The sequence below is a fragment of the Microcebus murinus genome, chromosome 8 (genome assembly GCF_040939455.1).
Source record: "Microcebus murinus isolate Inina chromosome 8, M.murinus_Inina_mat1.0, whole genome shotgun sequence".
NCBI lineage: Eukaryota > Metazoa > Chordata > Mammalia > Primates > Cheirogaleidae > Microcebus > Microcebus murinus.
Window position 1 is genome coordinate 41,935,413 of NC_134111.1, and position 19,489 is coordinate 41,954,901.

At 37.9% G+C, this 19,489-nt stretch overlaps 1 protein-coding gene across 1 annotated transcript in view; it reads right to left on the bottom strand.

Moving 5' to 3' along the window:
* Positions 1-6,591: 6,591 nt before the first annotated feature.
* FAP (fibroblast activation protein alpha) overlaps positions 6,592-19,489 on the bottom strand; it is a 68,692-nt gene continuing 55,794 nt past the window's right edge. Inside the window, exons 21-26 of the mRNA XM_012760390.3 lie at positions 18,632-18,686; positions 10,764-10,863; positions 9,656-9,720; positions 9,077-9,149; positions 8,741-8,814; positions 6,592-6,990 (exon numbers count right to left, since the gene is read on the bottom strand). Of these exons, the coding sequence (XP_012615844.1) occupies positions 6,889-6,990; positions 8,741-8,814; positions 9,077-9,149; positions 9,656-9,720; positions 10,764-10,863; positions 18,632-18,686 (469 nt within the window). The 3' untranslated portion in view covers positions 6,592-6,888. The remainder of the gene's footprint in view (positions 6,991-8,740; positions 8,815-9,076; positions 9,150-9,655; positions 9,721-10,763; positions 10,864-18,631; positions 18,687-19,489) is intronic.

Genomic DNA, 19,489 nt, shown 5'->3' on the forward strand with positions numbered 1-19,489 from the left:
GCATTGCTCTCCCTACCCCTGTAAATAGAGCCTCAAAAGAGACCCACATGAGCTCCATATTGAGAGAAAACAGCGTAACCTCTGTAATCCCAGAAGATGCTAAAATCCAGAGGAGAGAGGAGTAAATTAACATATGAGATTAACTCCTATGTATCCAATGCACAAGCGTCAGGTTTTGAAAGAATGGTTTAGGGTTTAGGAATTGCCTTGCACTACCCCCTTAAGGGACACACAAGAATTCTTAGGTCTTGCAAAGGGTGGTTTGGAAACCATGGGGTCTAGCCTGGAAGCCGTGGCACACAAAGGGAGTAACTGAATCACAGGAAGAGAAAGAGCTCACCCAAATCGTAAGCATTAGAACTCGATTCTCTTGATTCTGTTTGGTAGTTTTGCAGGTACACAGGCCACATTCAGTTGCATCAGTGGGATCCTAGAAAGTTTAATTCACCCATGTTGAATGGTTAACAAGAAAAATATGATCTAAAATGCACGACTTTTAAAAAGTGTGCTTCACTGACTTATTTTTCATGACTGCAAGCTTAAAATACAATTTTAAAACAACCAACCACTAAACTTTAAGGGTTAAAATGATGACCTGATCAGGAGACAGAAATAGTATAATACATAAGTAATTGTTTTAGACTGTTAAAGAAATCATTAGTACTTGAAAAATATTAAGTAAAAGATATTTTAAAAACTAGGTGTTTTTTTTTTTAAATAAAAGTGGCTAAAGTAATCAATAACATTCAGAGATTTATTTGAGTCTTTGCAGCCTGAACATTTTGTGCCAAACTTCCTCAGTCTGCAGTGTCCCGGTGGTGATTCATCTAGAGGCAGCGAGTATCTAAGTTAGGACAGTGCAGTAGGCTGTGTTTCCATTTCCTAATCCAAATTATTTTTGTTTCAAAGACCAACTTCTTTTAGATCTCTGGCTAAAATTCATGTCCTCTCTAACCCTACTCTCCTGACCAGGCTGCCTGCTGCCCAGGGATTTTGCTTTCTTTTTGCTTTGAGGGGGACAGCAGCAAGTTCCTATTGCATACTAAGTTCCAGAAAGGGTGGATGTGATTCCACTGTAAGATTGCACATAAGGATTCTAGTTCTGTGGGCTCTTCTATCCAAAAAAAGCTGTGGATACATTCAGCAAATATTTCTTGAGCTCCTTTTATTTAATACCTAATTCCAGGTACTGTCTAGGACCTAGAAGCAGAGAGGTAAAAAGACAGACCAACTCTCTGCTCATAGGGAACTTGTGTTTGAATGGGTCAAAGAGGTAACAAAGACATACAAAAAGGAAATAATTTCTGATGCTCCTAAGTGCTATCAAGAAAACAAGAAGAGATAATGTGGTTGGAAGTCTCGGGCTGTGGTAGAAACCACATTAAATCAAGTGATCAGGGACATTCCCTCTAAGGCAGTGACACCTGGGCTGAGACCTAGATGAGAATGATGCTGAAAATGAAAAGAAGTTCTAGGCCCTGAAACAGTAATAAGCTTGGTCTGTACAAGAGCCACAGAGGAGGCCAGAGTTTGGTGGTCAACGGGAGAGTGGTGGAGAGAGAGCCAGAGAGGAAGGTCCTGTCCATACCCTTAAACTACGTGTTGCCCTTGCAGTTCATCTTCCCCAAAGGTGCTTCAATCATGACTCTCAAATAGCAGACTCCTTAGGTGTTGAGATACAATGACGAACAACTCAAGGTAAGTACCAAGGTAGAAGAGCTTCCTTGGTTACGCATGACTTCAAAATATTGGTTATTCCTAAAAGGCCACTTTTTTTTAGATATAGGTAGAGAATAGGATTCTGACACTTATACAAAATTCACTGATATAGGAAAGAAACTATTGGCTTCTGACTCAGACTGTTAATTTCTAGAGAATTAAGTTTTTGAAAATGACCATTAAAAATTAAGTGGTTTATGTATCTAATAAACACCTACAAAATACATACTCTATGCCAGACACTGTTAGCTGTACAAATGATAACTATTTTAAACCTATAATCAACTCCAGAAGCAGGAACTATTATCTTCATTTCGCTCATAAGGAAACCGAGGCAGAGAGAACTTAGGAAAATTGATCAAAGTTCCCCAGCTAGTGTATTACTGAGCTGGGATTCAAACCAGGTAGTCTGACTTTAGCCTTTATGTTCTTACCCACTCTAGTGCTGCCTCTAAAATGATCTCTACTGACTATGTTCTATTTAAGAGATTGACACATGAGCTATGTTGTATTTCATTTGAAAGGCAGAAATTTGTAATAGTGTAAAGTATTGCTTTAATCTTCTGAAGGAAATGAGAGAGCAGCATTTTTTTCTTATAGGTATAAAAAGGACCTGTGTTTATTAAAGCATTATCACTTTTTAATTATCATTTCTCCAAAGTTGGAAATTTAGCTCAGTGCCAAAGCAATATGGAAGGAAATTTTATGACATCTAAAATTTTCTATTATGTCCACAAATATCTGAAAGGATGTTTCAATAACAAACTAAATTGTGTGAATGGATACTTTTTTAACATGCAAATTATTTTTATATTCTATTAAATATTTATTTAAGACATTTTTTTTCCCAAAAATTCACCTTCTGCAGCAATGAGAAAAATTCCTGCCCCCAACAATTAATGGCCAGCAAAGATGCTCCTGTCTTTGCTTGTCAAGGAACAGTAATTAAAAAAGAAGGAAGATGAGTTGTCAAACCATTGTGGCATGACCTTGCCTTGATTGTACCTCTCTCTTATTCATAGGATACAGACTGTCTATAACCACAGAGCGAAGCAGAGAATGCTGTACCAGTGAATATTTATTAAAAGATATACTGTCAAAGCAATTTTTAAGTAAGTAAAAAATGGTGTATTAATTAGAAGCCAATGGAATAAAATCATACTGCTCTAGCTTGCCAAAATATTACCTGTGTGTCAAAGAGAAGTGTTTGTGACCAGCATGTTAGTATCACATGCCAGTAATCAGAGCAGGTGGTCATTAGAGGCTTTTGCTAGAAGCCAGATCGTTTTCCCCATGAATAGCTTGGTAAGGTCCAATCATTTATTTCTCTCTGAATTAAAAATTATTTCCACTTCCAATTGCCAAGATACCTGTCCATAATGCCAAGGAAGCGTTTTAGCAGTTCTTCACAGGCTGAGAATGATTTACTGCGTTCAGAATTTTTCAATCTGTTTTATTGGATAAACTCAAAATATCTGCTTTATTGGATAAATTCAAAATCTCTGTTAGGTGCCTTGTTTCTTCTTTACAAACAGCATAATTGAAAGCATTGTTTTGGTAGAATCTTCTCAGAAGACCACATTATCACCATTTAAATTAGCCCTAATTCATTTTACATTTGCTTATTTTACTGTTAACTTTCCCAGAACAATTTTTTTTTTTTTACAATTAGAACATCTGAATTTTAATTACATTACCATCAAGAAGCTCATTAAAGTCACTTAATTGGCAACATTTCCAAAAAAACCTTAGCTGGGTTTAATATATTTTAAAGAGTTACTGTCAAAGTATAATTTCACCATTACAAACAGCTTGGCAACAACATTTGCATAAAGATCTGTCAGTTTCTGAAAAATGCTCAAATGTTGGGAAAATCAGATTCGTTAAGTCGCCTTTACTGAAACAGTCTAGAAATGGAGAAATTGTCACATATATTCATCTTTGTAACCCCTGCAGTACCCAGAATACTACCATGCACAGCATAGGTATTCAATAAATATTTTTTTAAAGGAAATAAATAATACATTTTATAAATGGAAGTATATTTTTAAAAAAATTTAAAATTCCAATAAAAGTCCTCTCATTTGTGTTAAATTTAACCAAATACTCATTTGCTTGCTGCTTTTTTCTTATTCACTTTAAGGAATATTAGATGGTCACTTAGAATTTTGAAACCTTTTAAAATAGCTCTAAGGTCAGCATTGTGGGACTACAGTTTGAAATTATTTTTAGAGATGAGTTGTTTTATGGTTTCTTTCTTATACATACTAGAATTTTTTTTTGATCACCTATAGTACAAAAAACAGTGGCTTGCAATTGCATTCATTGAATCAATGAAAGAATGAAAATCTCAAGTTTATGATCTCTGAAGGATTATCATGCTTTGCAGCTTCAGTTAGGGTCCCAGTCACTCTCCTCCCCAAATGTCATGTCTAAGAATAAAACATGAGACAATTATTATTGCAATCTAGCTTCTTGCAAATAGAAAAGGCAGGATGTTTTTTAAGTATCCCTTTTAGTTTGGTATCTTCTCCATACAATCTCTTTGTCCTTTATGCACCTTTTATCTTCCAAGCCAAAAGAAGAATCTAGCAAAGCTGGATAAAATATGAACATTTTGAAAACTTGCCACTCAGGTGGCTGTCTTGCTGTCCACTGCATCCTCAAGGTCTTGCACAGTGTCTGGTATCCAATCAGACTCAATAAATGTTTGTTGAATGAATGAATAAATAAATGAACACATGCTGAGAGTGTTGAGGAAGACCTGGGTCATTCTACCTGGGGGGGTCAGAGAAGGTTTCATCAACAGTGATGTAGAAAACCAGAATCTGCTATGAACACTGAGACATTCATTAAATCAACTCAATTGGTGAGTTTCTGTGATATGCCACGTTCTAAGTCATGGGCTATGAAGATTTCTCTAGGGCATTACGGTCCAATAGGACTTTCTGTGATGATGTTCTGCCTCTACTGTCCTACATGGTAGCCACTAGCCACATGTGGCCACCGAGCAGTGAAATATAGCTAGAGTGTCTGAAGAGCTCAATTGTAATTTTATCTAATTTTAACTCATTTAAATTTAAATAACCACATGTGGTTCTTGGCTACCTACCCCTTGGGCAGCGCTGCTAAGATTTCACAGCATGTAGAGATATGGAGGGACATTTCTGAGGAAATAAAGGATCTATGGAGGCTGGTGTCAGGAGAAGGGTTTGGAAAATCTGCATGGGGACAGATTGTCAAGGGCTCTATGTGTCACGCAGCTAAGTTTGGAAATTATTTTGTAGACAATGGAGAATCACTGGAGTTTTCTAAGTGGGAAAGTGACATGATTAGATTTGTCTCTTGGAAGTTGTCTCTGTGGCAGTGGGAACAAAGGGCTGAGGTGGAGACCACTTACTGCGCGTGGATATTAGAATCCAGCTTTGCAAATTCCACAGAAGCAGAAAATAAGTTGGAGGAAAAAGATTTTTGTTCTTCTTCACCTTTGTAAGGACTTTGTGATCTCCCCAGATGAGGTATTAGGAAATGACTTGGTTATTCTCCTTTCCCCAGTTGGAAAGAGTGGGTGATGAGAAAACTACGAGGAAATCTCCTGGGCTTGCTTCAGAGGCTGCTCTGCGCAGAACAGAGAGAGAAGGTGGTAGCGTCCTTTCACCCTCAGAGCATCAGCCATTGCATGGAGGTGAACCAGAGCAGCTGTAGCCAGTCCTGAATCTGGGAAGGTGCTGTCCTGGATCCCTGACCACCACAAAGCACCTCTTCCTGATGTGGGAGGTGGCGCTGGGTGGCCTGAGTGGGAGGCATGGTTTCAGAAAGCAGAAGTGGCAAGAGAAAGTAGACTGAGAAAAGTCTGAGAATTCTAGAGAAGACTATGATCTATGATCTCTGAAGCCCTTCTTGCTCCAATAGTTCATGCTCATTGGTTCTTCTGGCCATAGAACAAGAGAGAAGGCATGATACATTCCATCTGCAACTGGAAAGATAAATCAAGCTAGAGATGGGGAGAAATTATCCAGGCAGTCCAGGGCTGAGAAACACTGTCTCTGAGACAGTGCCATGGTGGATACTTCCAACATTCATTCAAGAAATATCTTCTGGTGATCTGGTATGGATATTTTTAATTCTGTGGCAATCACAGAGGTGGCAGGCCACCCATAGTTTTATTTATTTATTTGTTTTTTAATAAGCCGGAGCTGAGTTTTGGAGTTTTGGTAAAAGTTTGCCCTAACTAGCCCAAAGTTAACACCCATAGTTTTAAATTGACAGAATTAACTGGCAGAACATTGCTTTTGGGATTGCAGGACTTTTTTTTTCTTCCAAAATGAACTTTACAATGTAGAACTAAAACCCCAGAAAGATCTCATAGATTTGAGATTTTCCTCTCTAGTTATTGCTGTCCATTTTATTTATTTTTGTATTGTCTTGTTTAGTTAGGTTATGGGTTGGCAATCTGAAAGTAGTTACCGTTACTAATTCTAAAAAGAGATTCAAAATAGGAACATCTCCAAATTTGAAGCATTTCTTAAAAGGAGCCTGAATTCAAAAGTCTGACTTTATCCTCATCAGAGGATAAGTGCTTCTGGCAATGTTGAAGAAATCTTCTGGGAGAAATGTAATAAAGATTTCTTGGAGGGACAGGGCAGAGTGAAAACATCTCAAACGTGATTCATTGTGTTCTCTGAACAATGCTTTCACCTACTGTGAGCTGTCTGTTGCAGCGTCGGGAGTTCTCATTACAAAAATCCCAAACTGCTCCTGGATTCTTCTCCTCCATGACCACCCTAATATTATTCATGTACTTGCCTTGCGCTAGCACTTCTTTCTGTGATAGAATCTGGAATCTGAAATCAACGAACACGGACAACATCATAGCACTTGAACTCCTGATTTTATTTCTTTTCCTCAAACAAACAGGTGATGAAACCCTGTCTGTGTCCAAGGCACAATGCATGGTTCCCTTTGTCATCTTTGACAGAGTACCAGAAAAGTGTAAACAATATTGAACTTGAACTTCTGAGTCCTCTTCGTTTTTACCAGCCTTTAGAACAACATTCATTTGTTTGTTTATACCAGCACTTTACAACATAAAAAGTAAAACAAGCAAACGGTCTGAGACATGTATATGAAGTTTTCCGATTGTGATACAGGCTTGTGACTGCATCATTTTTAGTCTGACAAAGAAAAACATTGCTTCAGGAAGTGGGTCATGTGAGTGTATAGGTGGTTTGTGGACAGGCCGGACAAGCCGTGGTTCTGGTCGGAGTACCACTGAAACACAAAGAGAGAAGCCTGTTTTATTCCTGCAGCCACAGCATGCATCTACCTTGATTTTTTTTTCTGTGCTCTCAGGACCTGATATATTTTCTAATCTTATGGGCAAATTTTTGCTGAAGAACACTTGGAAAAGTAAAATAGCTTACATGTAAATATTTAGATCAGGAAGATTTAAAGAGTTTTTCTTAAACTCCACTACTGTTTCAAATTCCTTAACTTATATTTTAGATCTCAGTGGCTAAGCTTTCACAGCTGCCAGCATCCTGAAGGGTCAGAGTCGGAAGGGCTGGGTGCCAGAATTGGTGCATCGGGTCTGGTACTTTGCTTCTCTGGAGCTTGGGTTCTTCATTTGATGAACAAAGGGGTTGGATTTGATTTTCCCTAAGACCCCTTGTAGCTCAAAATATCCATCAGGCTTTTAGCCTGTGAATCTAATTTCTCTCTGTTGCAGAAAACCCACAATACAATGTATCCACATATAACCATAAATATCCTATATAGGAGTTAAAAATAGCATTGTCAAAAAGGGGAAGATAGTGTTATAACTTCAAGCATTATAGTTGGACAGATGCCAGTAAGAATGTCTTCACTGAATAAAGGTGTCAGTGATCATGATGTAATGATATATATTTACTAAGTTGAATTTACTATGGGAGTCACAATAAAAGCAATCAGGAAAATCTCACCTCATCTTTGTCATTTTTAAAATTAATATATGATAGTTGTACATATTTTGGAGGTACATGTGATATTTTGATATCTGAATACAATGTGTAATCATCAAACCAGGGTAATTGGGATATACATCATCTCAAACATTTATCTTTTCTTGCTGCTGAGAACATTACCATTCTTCTCTTATAGCTATTTTGAGATATACAACAAATTATTGTTAAGTATAATTTCCCTGATGTAATATCAAATACTAAAACTCATTCCTTCTATCTAACTGTATTTTTACTACCCATAACCAATTTCTTTTTATCTCCCACTTCCCCCTTCCCTTCCCAGCTCACAAATTATTTTTTAAACAATTTCCAAAAGAGGGAGGTCTCCTTTTCTGGGTTTTGTTCAATATAAGCAATTGAGGGAGAATTTGTGAGGGAAAGGGTAGTTACCAAGGATGGCCCCCCTTGTCTTGGCTTTCATTGTTTTTTCTTCCCTGTTTCCATTTTCCATTCCTCCTGCAACCTGGGTTTTACATTTAGCTCATTCATTCACTCACTCAGTACAAATCCGAGCATCTGTGATGGGCCAGGCATGTGCCAGGTGCTAAGAATACATGGAAGGAAAGGTTCTCTAACCCTGAGTGGAGCTGTATGACTTCAGGGAGCCTTTGAGGTTTCTGATAACATTCTGCAATTGCTTCTTACTAAACAAACAGAATCTTCTAGCTGCTTTGGGACTCCCAGGTTTTGCAGGGACTTTAAGCACGTAGCTACACTTGCGTTCAAACAATTGCAGAACCATTGGATGTTTGAGCTAGAAGATCATTTAATTTTGTGAACTCCTTTACTTTACATGACTCAATTGGGAACCCAAGAGGCGATCTGGCTTGCCTGGGGTCTTTCAGGGAGTTAATGAAAATATCCAAGATTCATTTGCTAATGTTCTGCCTACTCTACCCTGCAGCTTCGTTGTCAGGTTTTACGAAAGTAATTACAAAATTAAATAAAAAAATAAAACCCCTCCTTTTAGCTTGGGGTTCTAAGGCCATGAACATGAGTAAAACAAAATTATATACCATTGCCTGGAAATCCACTTGTGCATTAACCAGAGCTTTAGCAATCTGTGCTGAGTTTTGAAAGTGCACATTATCTGCAACAAAGAGAGAGAGTTAAAGTGCTGCTAAATACCAGAAAGCATAGAGTGACAATGTACTGCCTGGAAATGAACACCAACAATTATCTAGTCATGCATTTGACATTGTCAGCAGTGAGTAATCACACTCAGATATGGAAATGTCCCTGACTCTTAGGTACTGACCCTGAGCATAGGCATAGGAGGATGCTTAATGTTTCTTAAACAAAGTGATGCTGGCTCAGTATTTTTATGTGTAAGAGTCTTGCTTAAACCTCACCATCTGCTGTTCCGTGGATGAGAAGATAGTCTACATTTCTGAAATATTCTGCTCTTGCCATCACAGTTGAATTCTGGAAAAGAGAAAAAAATTAACATTTTAGTTGCTGCAAGTTCTAATAGAAAACTAGCTAAATCATTGTGCAATGGACTTAGCACCAATACTGAAATTATGTATTGCTTTGGTTGATAAATATTTAAGAGTCAGAGCAACACATTTTCATCATCATTTGCATTACTTCCATCTGATTCTTAGTTTGAAAAACTGAAAGTTTATGTGTCATATGTTACATATGAGTGAGACCTTAGGCATAAATGATGCCCGCTCAAGCTGTGTGGGGGTTTGGGGGTGGGGAGAAAGATCAGAAAAAGGGAGGTTAGGGAAGGGAGGATGGAGAGAGAAAGAATAGAATCTGAAAGGAGTAAAATCCTCTCTAGTGATGTGCTCTGCACTTAACAAAAGATCATCATACTTGCTTGGGGACCCAGAATTAAAGCTGTCAACTCCGAATTACTGCTTTAAAATTATTTAGCACCTTTAAAATAAATTAATGACCTCAATAAAATGGGATATGCTTACTTTATAGTGCTCAAGATTGTCGTCCTTTGTTGGGAGACCCATGAATCTCTCCGTGTAGATAGAAGCTATAAAATAGATAAGAATATGTTGATTGCGTGTGATCCATGTCATTTCATTAACCAACAAGACCTCCTTGTTTAATAACTGTGCCTCGATTCTCTCATGTGGAGCTCTTGAGGTAAAGTCTTGCTTCACTTTGCTAAAATGGTTGGCCTTGAAGAGTGTGTGTTGTCCTTGCAATTTGCCCCAATAGGGCTAAAGAATTAGTGGAGAAGAGATTATGGAGACAGGAGCATCTAAACAGGTCCTTTCTAGGGCTGGTCTTTATCTTTATCACTTCTACCCTCCTAAGGGTAATGATCAGGGAAAAATGATCTGTAGAATGACCTCAATCTATTTTAAAAGAAATACAAAAACAGCTACCTCTAGTACTTTTACTGGTGTTTTACTTCATTAAGGATCAAAATATGTCCCCCAAATCTGCTCTCCCAACCTCTCTCCCCCTGCATTTTTTGTTCTGAATAAAGATTCCCTGTAAGTCACAATTGTCTCATTTCTACTCCAACACAGGGAAGAGGATCTGATAAAAACTAATTTTTGTACAATTATTAGAGTTACCTCCAAATGATCACCCCACATTAATGTTAATCACAAAAATAGGCACACACAGTGGGGTACTTCTCAAATATAGTTTTCTGTTTCTCTGATTTCTGGAACAAGTTGCAAACTGTGGTGTGGAGGTGAATTGGTTGGCCCCTGGCCTGACTTTGCATAAAAGGTGCTTAAAAGACAGTTATGCTGTAACTCAGTGCCTGCAAAAACAGACGTAGCTCTGATTTTAAAGATTTAGTTCAGCAGGGGCTCAAGGTTTCTGGAAGGAAATCAGGTATATGGGATTATGGAAGAGCCCTTCCTCACTCATGAGATTGCTTTGATTGTTACAATATGATTATAATGAATCATATAAACAACGTTCTTTATAGATTATACTTTCCCCAGTGATGCTGGGGTGAATTTTACTGCATAATTCATTTTCCTAGCAACCTCAAATATAGAGTAATTATGTGTTAAATGTTTTCAGGGCAACATTTATGAAATGTTTCCATACCGTAATATTCCCAGCTGGAGACTGGAGCCACAGCTATCCCACATTTGAAAAGACCAGTTCCGGACGCAAGGGCCAGTGAAGAAACATAACCTCCATAGGACTGTGGAGACATTGTTATGAGTCAGTCCCAGATTTCCTTTCATAAGCTTTCCTCCATATGTTTATAGCAACTCTACAATCAGGATCGAATGAAGCTGGGGGATACGGCGAAGGGTAGATTAAATGTCTATTTTGCACTCTCGGCAGCAAGCTCCGCCACTGTAACAGTGATTTCATCCCTAATAAATTAGAAATATTTGGTGTGCTGCTCAGAACAGAACCCCCCCTAAAACATGGTAGGAGCAGTTTAAGAGAGAGATATAAGTGCAATTTTTCTGCAAAAAAATTCTTTTTCCCCCCTATCTTTCCAACTAGGACGTTGCTGGAACAAAAAAGATTTTACTTGAAAGACATGCACAGAAAAAGGAAATTATTACTAAAATGTAAATATAAGATACTTCTTCACAGTTTACAAAAAGTCCTGTGAGACAGAAAGTATATCTACGTATTTACTTATTTATTTTCATAAGAGAACACCCAAGGAAGGACCATAAAGATATTTTGGATAATTTAAGACACGGCCAGAGTTTGTGTATGATGTAGTGGTATGTAGTCTGTTTTTAGGATTTTTGACATAGCAGTTCAAAGGAGGAAAAGTCATCGGTGTCTTTAAAAACCTTATCTTTCTTCCCACAAATTTAACGGAAAAGCAAAGAAATACAAAGGAAGACACAAATTGCAGAGTCAGGGGTAGGTTTAGCTCTCATCCATTTCCTTCTCTGAGGAATCGGGAGGTGATTCAGAAATGGGACCCCGTTAACAGAAAGAGATCTCTGCCGATGTCACTTGGAAATTTGAACCTTTTTCTCAATATGAAGAAGCGAACAGGGTATCACAATAAGGCTACATCTCCTCCTGCAATGCAAATTTGGTCTGTACAAACATGCTGTGAGAGAGGTGCCTCTCCTGGGAACGAGGACTAAGCAGTCTTCTGGGACATGGACCAAAAGAAAAAAAAAATGTGTGCACTAGATTGGGAAGTGATTCTCAGTGTTTATTCTTGCCCTGATGCAGGGACGTCACTAAAAATCATAAGGGGATAGAGAGACTCTCCAACGAAAACCACACCTTATTTATAGGACCTTATTACCACAAATTTCTGGGATTCACTTCCCCGAGGTCAGGACAGATCATATCACTCTTTACTGCAGAAAAATCACTCTTAAGAGAAGAAGAGCGCAAGAGAGTGAGCGCGAGAGAGAGACAGACAGACAGGGCGATGGCAATAGGTCACGGCAGGGGTCTTATTCTTAATCCATGAAATACGTGGCATGGGAGAACAAGCTGAACAATCTTGCCAAATCCAACAGTGAAACAACAAATTTTTGAATTAGCTTATGGTTTTATGTTTCCTGCTCTCGGGAATTTTACTGAGGACCATTAGCTACAAAACACAAAATAAAAGAGGCGGCTCCAGTTATGCCACGGCCTCTTTTTACTACACGGGGAGAAGAACTCAACCTTGTTTTAATAGGGGAAAAATATATTTTAAAAACAGAAGAAATATTTGGGTTTGAAAATCACATTAGTAAATGAAAATTTCCTATCTGGTTCAAACTTTCACTTATAATCTGAAAATGATTTGTTTTGATTAGTAGGTTAGCAACAAGTCTTACTGAAAGGAAAGGGCTTCCCTTCCCTCTTAATTTTAAGTTCAAATGAGAGCAGGGTAAGCCAAAGACCTTTAGAAAAATTATAATTGTTTATGGTTTTATTGGAAAATGTGTTCACTACAAATAAAAATACTGAACGCTTCTTCTCTTGTCCCAGAGCAGGAAATAGCATGAAGTGAGACTTTGCATATCGTAAAAAGGTTTCTAAACATTCAAAAACAGTTGAATTAAAAATTCAAAATCTTAGGAATTATTAATCTGTATTTACTCAGTGATTAAGTGATAGTGTTGTATTTAAATAAAATTTTCCTGCTTTTAGAATGAATACAAATTTTCTCTAGGAATCTGTAAGAGCAAAAGCTACTGTGTTAGCAGCACGGAAAAAAAAAAAAAGGTGTACTTTAAATTCTCAGGCAGCTTGGAAAAGCTATTCCTATTGTAGAAATGAAGTGGGGGAAAAAAGAAAACCCGAGTTGACTTTTTCCTGCTCCCCCATGAGTGGGGCTCCCAGGCAGAGTGGGTGGCTGTTACAAGAAAAGAGCCTACAGAGCAGATTGGCCACGAGAATTCTAGAATTTTGTCCTTTGCACTTAGATGCCTTGCCATTTTGTTTAAATGAAGGATATCTTAAAAAACATTCTTAGAAGGGCACGGAGTTTTGAAGGAGGGTTTATGGAACACTCATACTTGAGCCACAATGCACACTGGAATATTTCGACTATAGGCAATAATAATAAGTGGCTAACATTTGTATGGTCAGTTATTGCCATGGTCTTTGTGATCCCTCACAATCTGTTTTCCTTTTCCTGCCTCACATCTTCCTGTCATTTTTCTCCCCTCTTGCTCATTGGCTCGCTTGATGTTCTTTGAACTCTCCACACCGGATCTAGCCTCAGGATATTTGCAAATGCTGTGACCTTTTGCTTGGAATGCTCTTTTCATGAAAATTGGCATGTTTCACTTCCTTTTCTCTTCAAATGTCAAATATCACCTCAAATGACACATTCTCATCCTTCTAATTTAAAAGGGTACTAACCCTGCACAACCCCCCTTTCTTGTTTTGTTTTGTCTTTCTCCACAGTGCTTAACATCATTTAATATTCTATGTATTCTACTCATTTCTCTTGCTTATTGTCTTTCACCCCAACTATTCCCAACTCCATAAGGGTAGATATTTTGGCTGTCTTATCAATGAATGTATTCCCAGCACTGAGAATTTGATCTGACATACAGTAGGAACAGTGTGAATATTTGTTGAATATATAGCTTTGCTATTAACTCATCTAATCCTCACAGTATGTTGGTGGGGGAATTCTTGCTGTATTTCACAATGAGAAAACTGAGGCTCAGAGTAAACTCACAGTGGCTCTGGAGTCGGTAAACAGCAGAGGTGGGACTCAAACCCAGGACACCTGATTCAGCAACCCATGCCATTTCCTCTATACCCCTATGCTAGGGCAACCTCTTTTGGGAGAACTTTAAGTTCAGAGTCTAATATAGTCTCATTAGAGGTGCATTTGTCCTACTTTTACATCGTTGATCACACATAGCAATTCAAATTGCTTATAATTAGTCACTGGAAGAGAAAGGAACTAAGATTAAATCATGAACTAATGCTTATTCAACACCACCTGGCTAGGCCTATATTAACAAAGCAAAGCCCAGAAATGAGGCTGTTATTCTAATAATTTAGGCAAAACTCTCGCTGCTCTTCAATTGTCAGAATAATTGCTTCAGTGTTTATTGCATATCAGTGTTTTGCAGCCCTGACACTACTGAGATTTGGGGCTGGATAATTCTCTGTTGTGGGGGGCTGTCCTGTGCATTGTGTGATGTTTAACAGCATCCCTGGCCTCTACCCACTGGATACTAGTAGCCCTCCCCCAGTGTGACAATTAAAAACGTCTCCAGCTGTTGCAAAATGTTCCCTGAGGGGCACAATCACCCTGGTTAAGAACCACTGTCATAACCAGATACTTCTTGGGAACCTTAATGGGCACATAATGGATATTTACCAAGCAGCTAAAACAAGGGCTACTGGGTTTTGGTTTATGTGAGCCAGAAAAATGAAAAGGAAAGATAAAAATGCTTTCTCTCCACCTTATGAACTGGATAATGGAAGAAAATGAGGGATTTGCAGCTTATTGACCAATTGACTCCAAAAACTTTTGTCTGGTTAGATACGATGTATTTCTCAGACCACTAAAGTGCCTAGTAATTCATAAATACAGATACTTTCTTCCCTGATGTGAAACACAATAGTAGCAAAATATTATGGTAATTATCAATGTCTTTCTCTTCCCCGTCTCCAATTTCTCAAAGAGCCCTGCTTATTATACTGCAAAAGAGAATTCAGAGCTATGACCTCTTCCCAACTGCTACTGCAATGCCTAAATTCTGGCCTTTCATACTTGTCCCCAGTATCATTGCTTTCCTAGTTGTTTGGCCCATACTTTTCCCTTACCTTGGGCCATTCTCCACTTTGCAATCTAGATTATTTTTCTAAAACACCAATAACACTCCCCATTAACTTCAAGAGTACTTCTCAGAGAGTTGCCCATGTAAAATATCATTAATGTGAGTTTTGGGATGGAGAGGAATAAAGAGTTGTGGGACCAAATACCATTTGATAGTATTGTGTTAAACAAAATTTAACAGGTTTCTTTACTAGTCCTCATAGAGCCTATGTACACTGATCTATAGCATTCATGATTTGCCAAATTATTGGACCATAGAACCTTTTCCTGAAAAATCTCCTGTTACTAATAGGACACATTTGGAGGAACATTAACTTATAGAATTAAATTCAGTTTAAACAGCATCTCATAGATGTTTGACATAGCTAAATATTGTGCTAAATATTTGAGAAACAAAGCTAAAATAAGCCACAGTCCATTCTCTTGATGAGCTTACATTCTTGTGGGAGAAACCAATAGACAGACAAGATAAAACATGGTAATTCTTATAATGAGAAATATAAAGAGCTAATGGAACACAAAGAAGGCCGTATCTGAGTTGAGTCTTAAAGAACAACTACAAGTTTTCCATTTTGGAGTGAAGAAGAGGTGGGGAATGGAAGAAGAGAATGGACATGGCAGGTGCAGGGAACAGCATGTACAAAATCATGGGAACAAGGAAGCACTGGCATAATTTAAATTGCTCACAATGTGCCAGGAGAAGTGGATTGAGGTGAGACTGGAAAAGGAAGCTGGAGTCAGAATGACCTTGCATGCAAGGAAATGTATTCAGGCTTTACACTGTGGGCAGTGTGGAGCCCTATAAAATATATAAGCAGAAAAGCAACATGGCAAATATTGTTTTGGAATGATAAATTCATTGGCAACATTGGAACATGTGAGGCCAAAGCACCGAGGACAGTTAAGAAGCAATTAGAATAATTTAAACTGGTGCTATCCAACCTATGGCGCAAGGACCAACAGCATCAGCATTACCTGGCATCTTGTTAGAAATGCGAACTCTTGGGCCCCACCCCAGAGCATGGAATCAGAATCTCTGGTGGGAGAGCCCTGGAAGCTGTGTCCTAACAAGCCCTCCAGGTGAAGTTTATGCACACTGAAGTTTGGGAAGTTCTGATCTAAATTACACATGAAGAAACTCAAACTAGGGTGATGTGAGTAGGATTCCAGCCAAACTAGGCTGGAATTGACAGAACTTACCAACCAACAGAATATTGGAGTCAGGTAAAGGGAGAGATTGAAAATGGCTCTCAACTTTCTCATATGGCTGAGTAGGTGTGTGATGAGGCCTTTCATGAAGATGAAGGCTTGTTTTAAAGTAGACTTTAACAAGATTAGCTTGGGGTAAGCTGAGCTGGAGGCCCAGGTAAGACATTTGGGAGAGATGAGCAGTAGTCATGGGTACTCAGAAGAGGCGGGTGCTGGTGGCAGGGATCTGGAACTCATAGTCAACCTTGAAACCACAAGCATTTGCCCAAAGAAATGAAGAGTAGTGAGGGTCAAGGCTAGACCCAGAAAAACACCACATTTAAACAATTAATGAAGTATAATGATCATAGAGACAGAGAAGAATGAAGAGAAAGGTGTCACAGAACCATGCACACACCTGCTGTCCTTTATGTGGCTCAGAAGGCCCTCTGTACTCTGGCTACCTGCTTACCCAGACTCATTCCCTACACTTTCCTCATGATATTTAAGACTTTTCAAGTTTCAGGCATTCCTGACCAACTCACTCACACCATGCTCTTTGTTAACTCAGGAGCTGGGTGATGTGGTTTTCACTCCGCTTTGAATACCATGTTTCTCAGCTGTCTTCACTGGTCTGAAAGGCTAACTCATTTCTGAATCCTTCCCTAGCTCCCACAGCCACAATGAACCACTCTTCTTCCTCTGTACTGCACACAAGTTACATCTCTCTTAACACTTGGAATATTGCTGAGCTCCTGCCTCTTTTGTTGTTTGTTTCCCCCACAAGAGGGTAAGGCCTATAACTTAACCCATTTTTCATCCCCTAAAGAGCCCAGTAAAAGACCTAATTGGAAATTGACTATATGGATGAAAGAATGAATGAGTCAGTGATCAGACAGGTGGATTAATAAATGTGGACCAGTCTTAAACCTGTAGAACTGACAAAAACAGTATAGCCTTAAGGTCTTTTTCCATCTGCTGGTTCTTCCTGCAGATCTGGGTCTGCTCAGGTGTTGTGTCCCTGGACAGTCCCTTTACTACTGTCTTCTCTAGAATGTGCTCTCAGAGGCTGCCTCATGATCACTGCCACGTTGGAAAGTAGGCAGTAAGGGGGGTCCTAATATACTATTTCTGTGGCATTTGCACAATGAGATGTGGTGAGAATCTCTTATTGAAGAATTTCAGGCTGATAGGGATGTATTTTTGGGTGATGAGTGGGTTCTTTAAATCATCCCACATAGATGGTTCTCTACCAAACTAATACCTAGAATGTTCTATAAATGAAATAAAAAGTTCTACTTTATGGTTATTTCGAAGCCTGCAGTAAAAGCTAAGTCTAACTCCAAGAGAAATGTTAACGATTACATATAAGTGTTCATCTTGAAATTAGAATTTTTCAAGGATTTGCTTTAGGAAATTTCATAAAGAATGAATGGTAGGAAAGGTCTTATATGAAATATTTCACTATAAAATATTTATTTCTACTCATTTGAATTCCATTCTGTTTAGATATTTAACATTTGATAGTTTTAAGAAGGACCAAATGGCTTGAAGTAACAACTTTCTTCGAATTCATAACAGCTCTTCATCTGGTCACTGAGCTGAGAGTTGAGCTGAATCCTGCAGATTCCCTTCAATATTGGGTTTTATTCCCTTCATTTTGTGCAGGCCGCTCTCATAGAAAACAGCCAAGAAAAACAACCCAAGCGCAAATGGCTGCAAATTGACTTGCAAATGTACAAATTCAGACCAAAAAATGAAACAAGAAATCTTCTTTGAAGGGTAATTATCATAATTTATAATGGGCAAATCTAAACTCTTTCCAATATTTCTCTAAACTTTCCAGTGACTTCATTGCCCATAACCGATAAGTTTTGCCCCTTCCTTTTAATGTGTGTTTTTGAAACCTGCATAGTTCCTTAGAAATGGGAAATTATCTCCATGACCTACAATTAGGAAACTAAATAATACTTCTCTCCAGTTAGCACAAATTAACATTAGGTCTAATAAAATAATTTGCCAAAAAGAAAAAAAAATTATATATATCAAACAGACAAGCTATGACTCTGCTAGGCTAGGTACTAAGGAATTTATATTCTAAAACTTCCCCTAATTTCAAACTTTAGCTCAAATTTTCATAAAATATAAATATAAATATAAAAGATACATATTTGACTCTAAAATAACAAAATATATTAAACCTCTGATGAATACGATTCAGTTCAGTATGCTATAATATAGTAGCAAAGAAATAAGTAAAATTTTTTCAATTATGAGTTAATTTGCTGCAGAGGAAAGAAAATAAAAGATTGAATAAAAGAAACAAACACTTAAAATCACCACTTTGAAGCCCAGATTATCCAAATTGTTTCCACTGACAGATTAAATTATGTTGCAACATTAACATTTCATGAGAAACCTTATAAACGAACACTTTAGAAAATGATGATTACTGAACCGAATAGCAGGCATAAAACATAAAACAACTCACCCAGCCCCATATGGCTATTCTTTTTTCATCAATGAAACCCATTTCTATGAATTTTCTAAAGTAAAAGAAACAAATTTTTAGAATTTTAAGTGTGTACACATGACATTTACTTCATTACACAAGCATATTTAATTCAAAGATTTAATAGCAATGCTACATTTTCTTTGTTTAAACACATGCATAATAAGGCTGCATTTACAAATAATTAAAATAATATTATCACGTTTTCTGCAAAAGGATAAGAGAATCCTCTCAGACTCTATTATACAGTTATTGAGTAGTTTCTCAGGGCTATAGGGCCTAGTTCCCTAACTGTATGGGTGAGTTACCTGAGTCTCAGAGACATCAAGAGAAAGGAACACAACCAGCAGCAACAACAATAAGGAGGACCGAATTTCCAAATTCTCAGCTTTTGGAACGGAGGATTTTGTTGTTGCAGTTCTAAATTTGATTGATTTCTTATCATTTTGTTTGTTTAGTTGTTAATCACCATTTCATTTTCAGTCATGTTTGAGAAAAAATATACATCCCTCTTCCACTTCCTACTTAGGCACCTTCAAGTCATCACGGCACGGGCATGATTGTTTAGGACGTGTATCTTTTAGGACATAGAAACGATCTGTTTCAGCTTCACCACAGAAGATCCTCTATTTGAAAACTATTTTGAAAATAAATTTTCCCTTAGTAGCAATGGGTTCTGCTGAAGGATGGCCTTTAAAAAGTCATGGGAAATCCTCAAAGTCAATACAAAACAAGAGTGTTTCAAACTAACTTAGACCATGTTCCCCTGATGGTTGGTGTTCTAGAGCAATTGTGATTTATTTGGGGAAGGGTTTGATAAGATCTCAGAGAAACAGA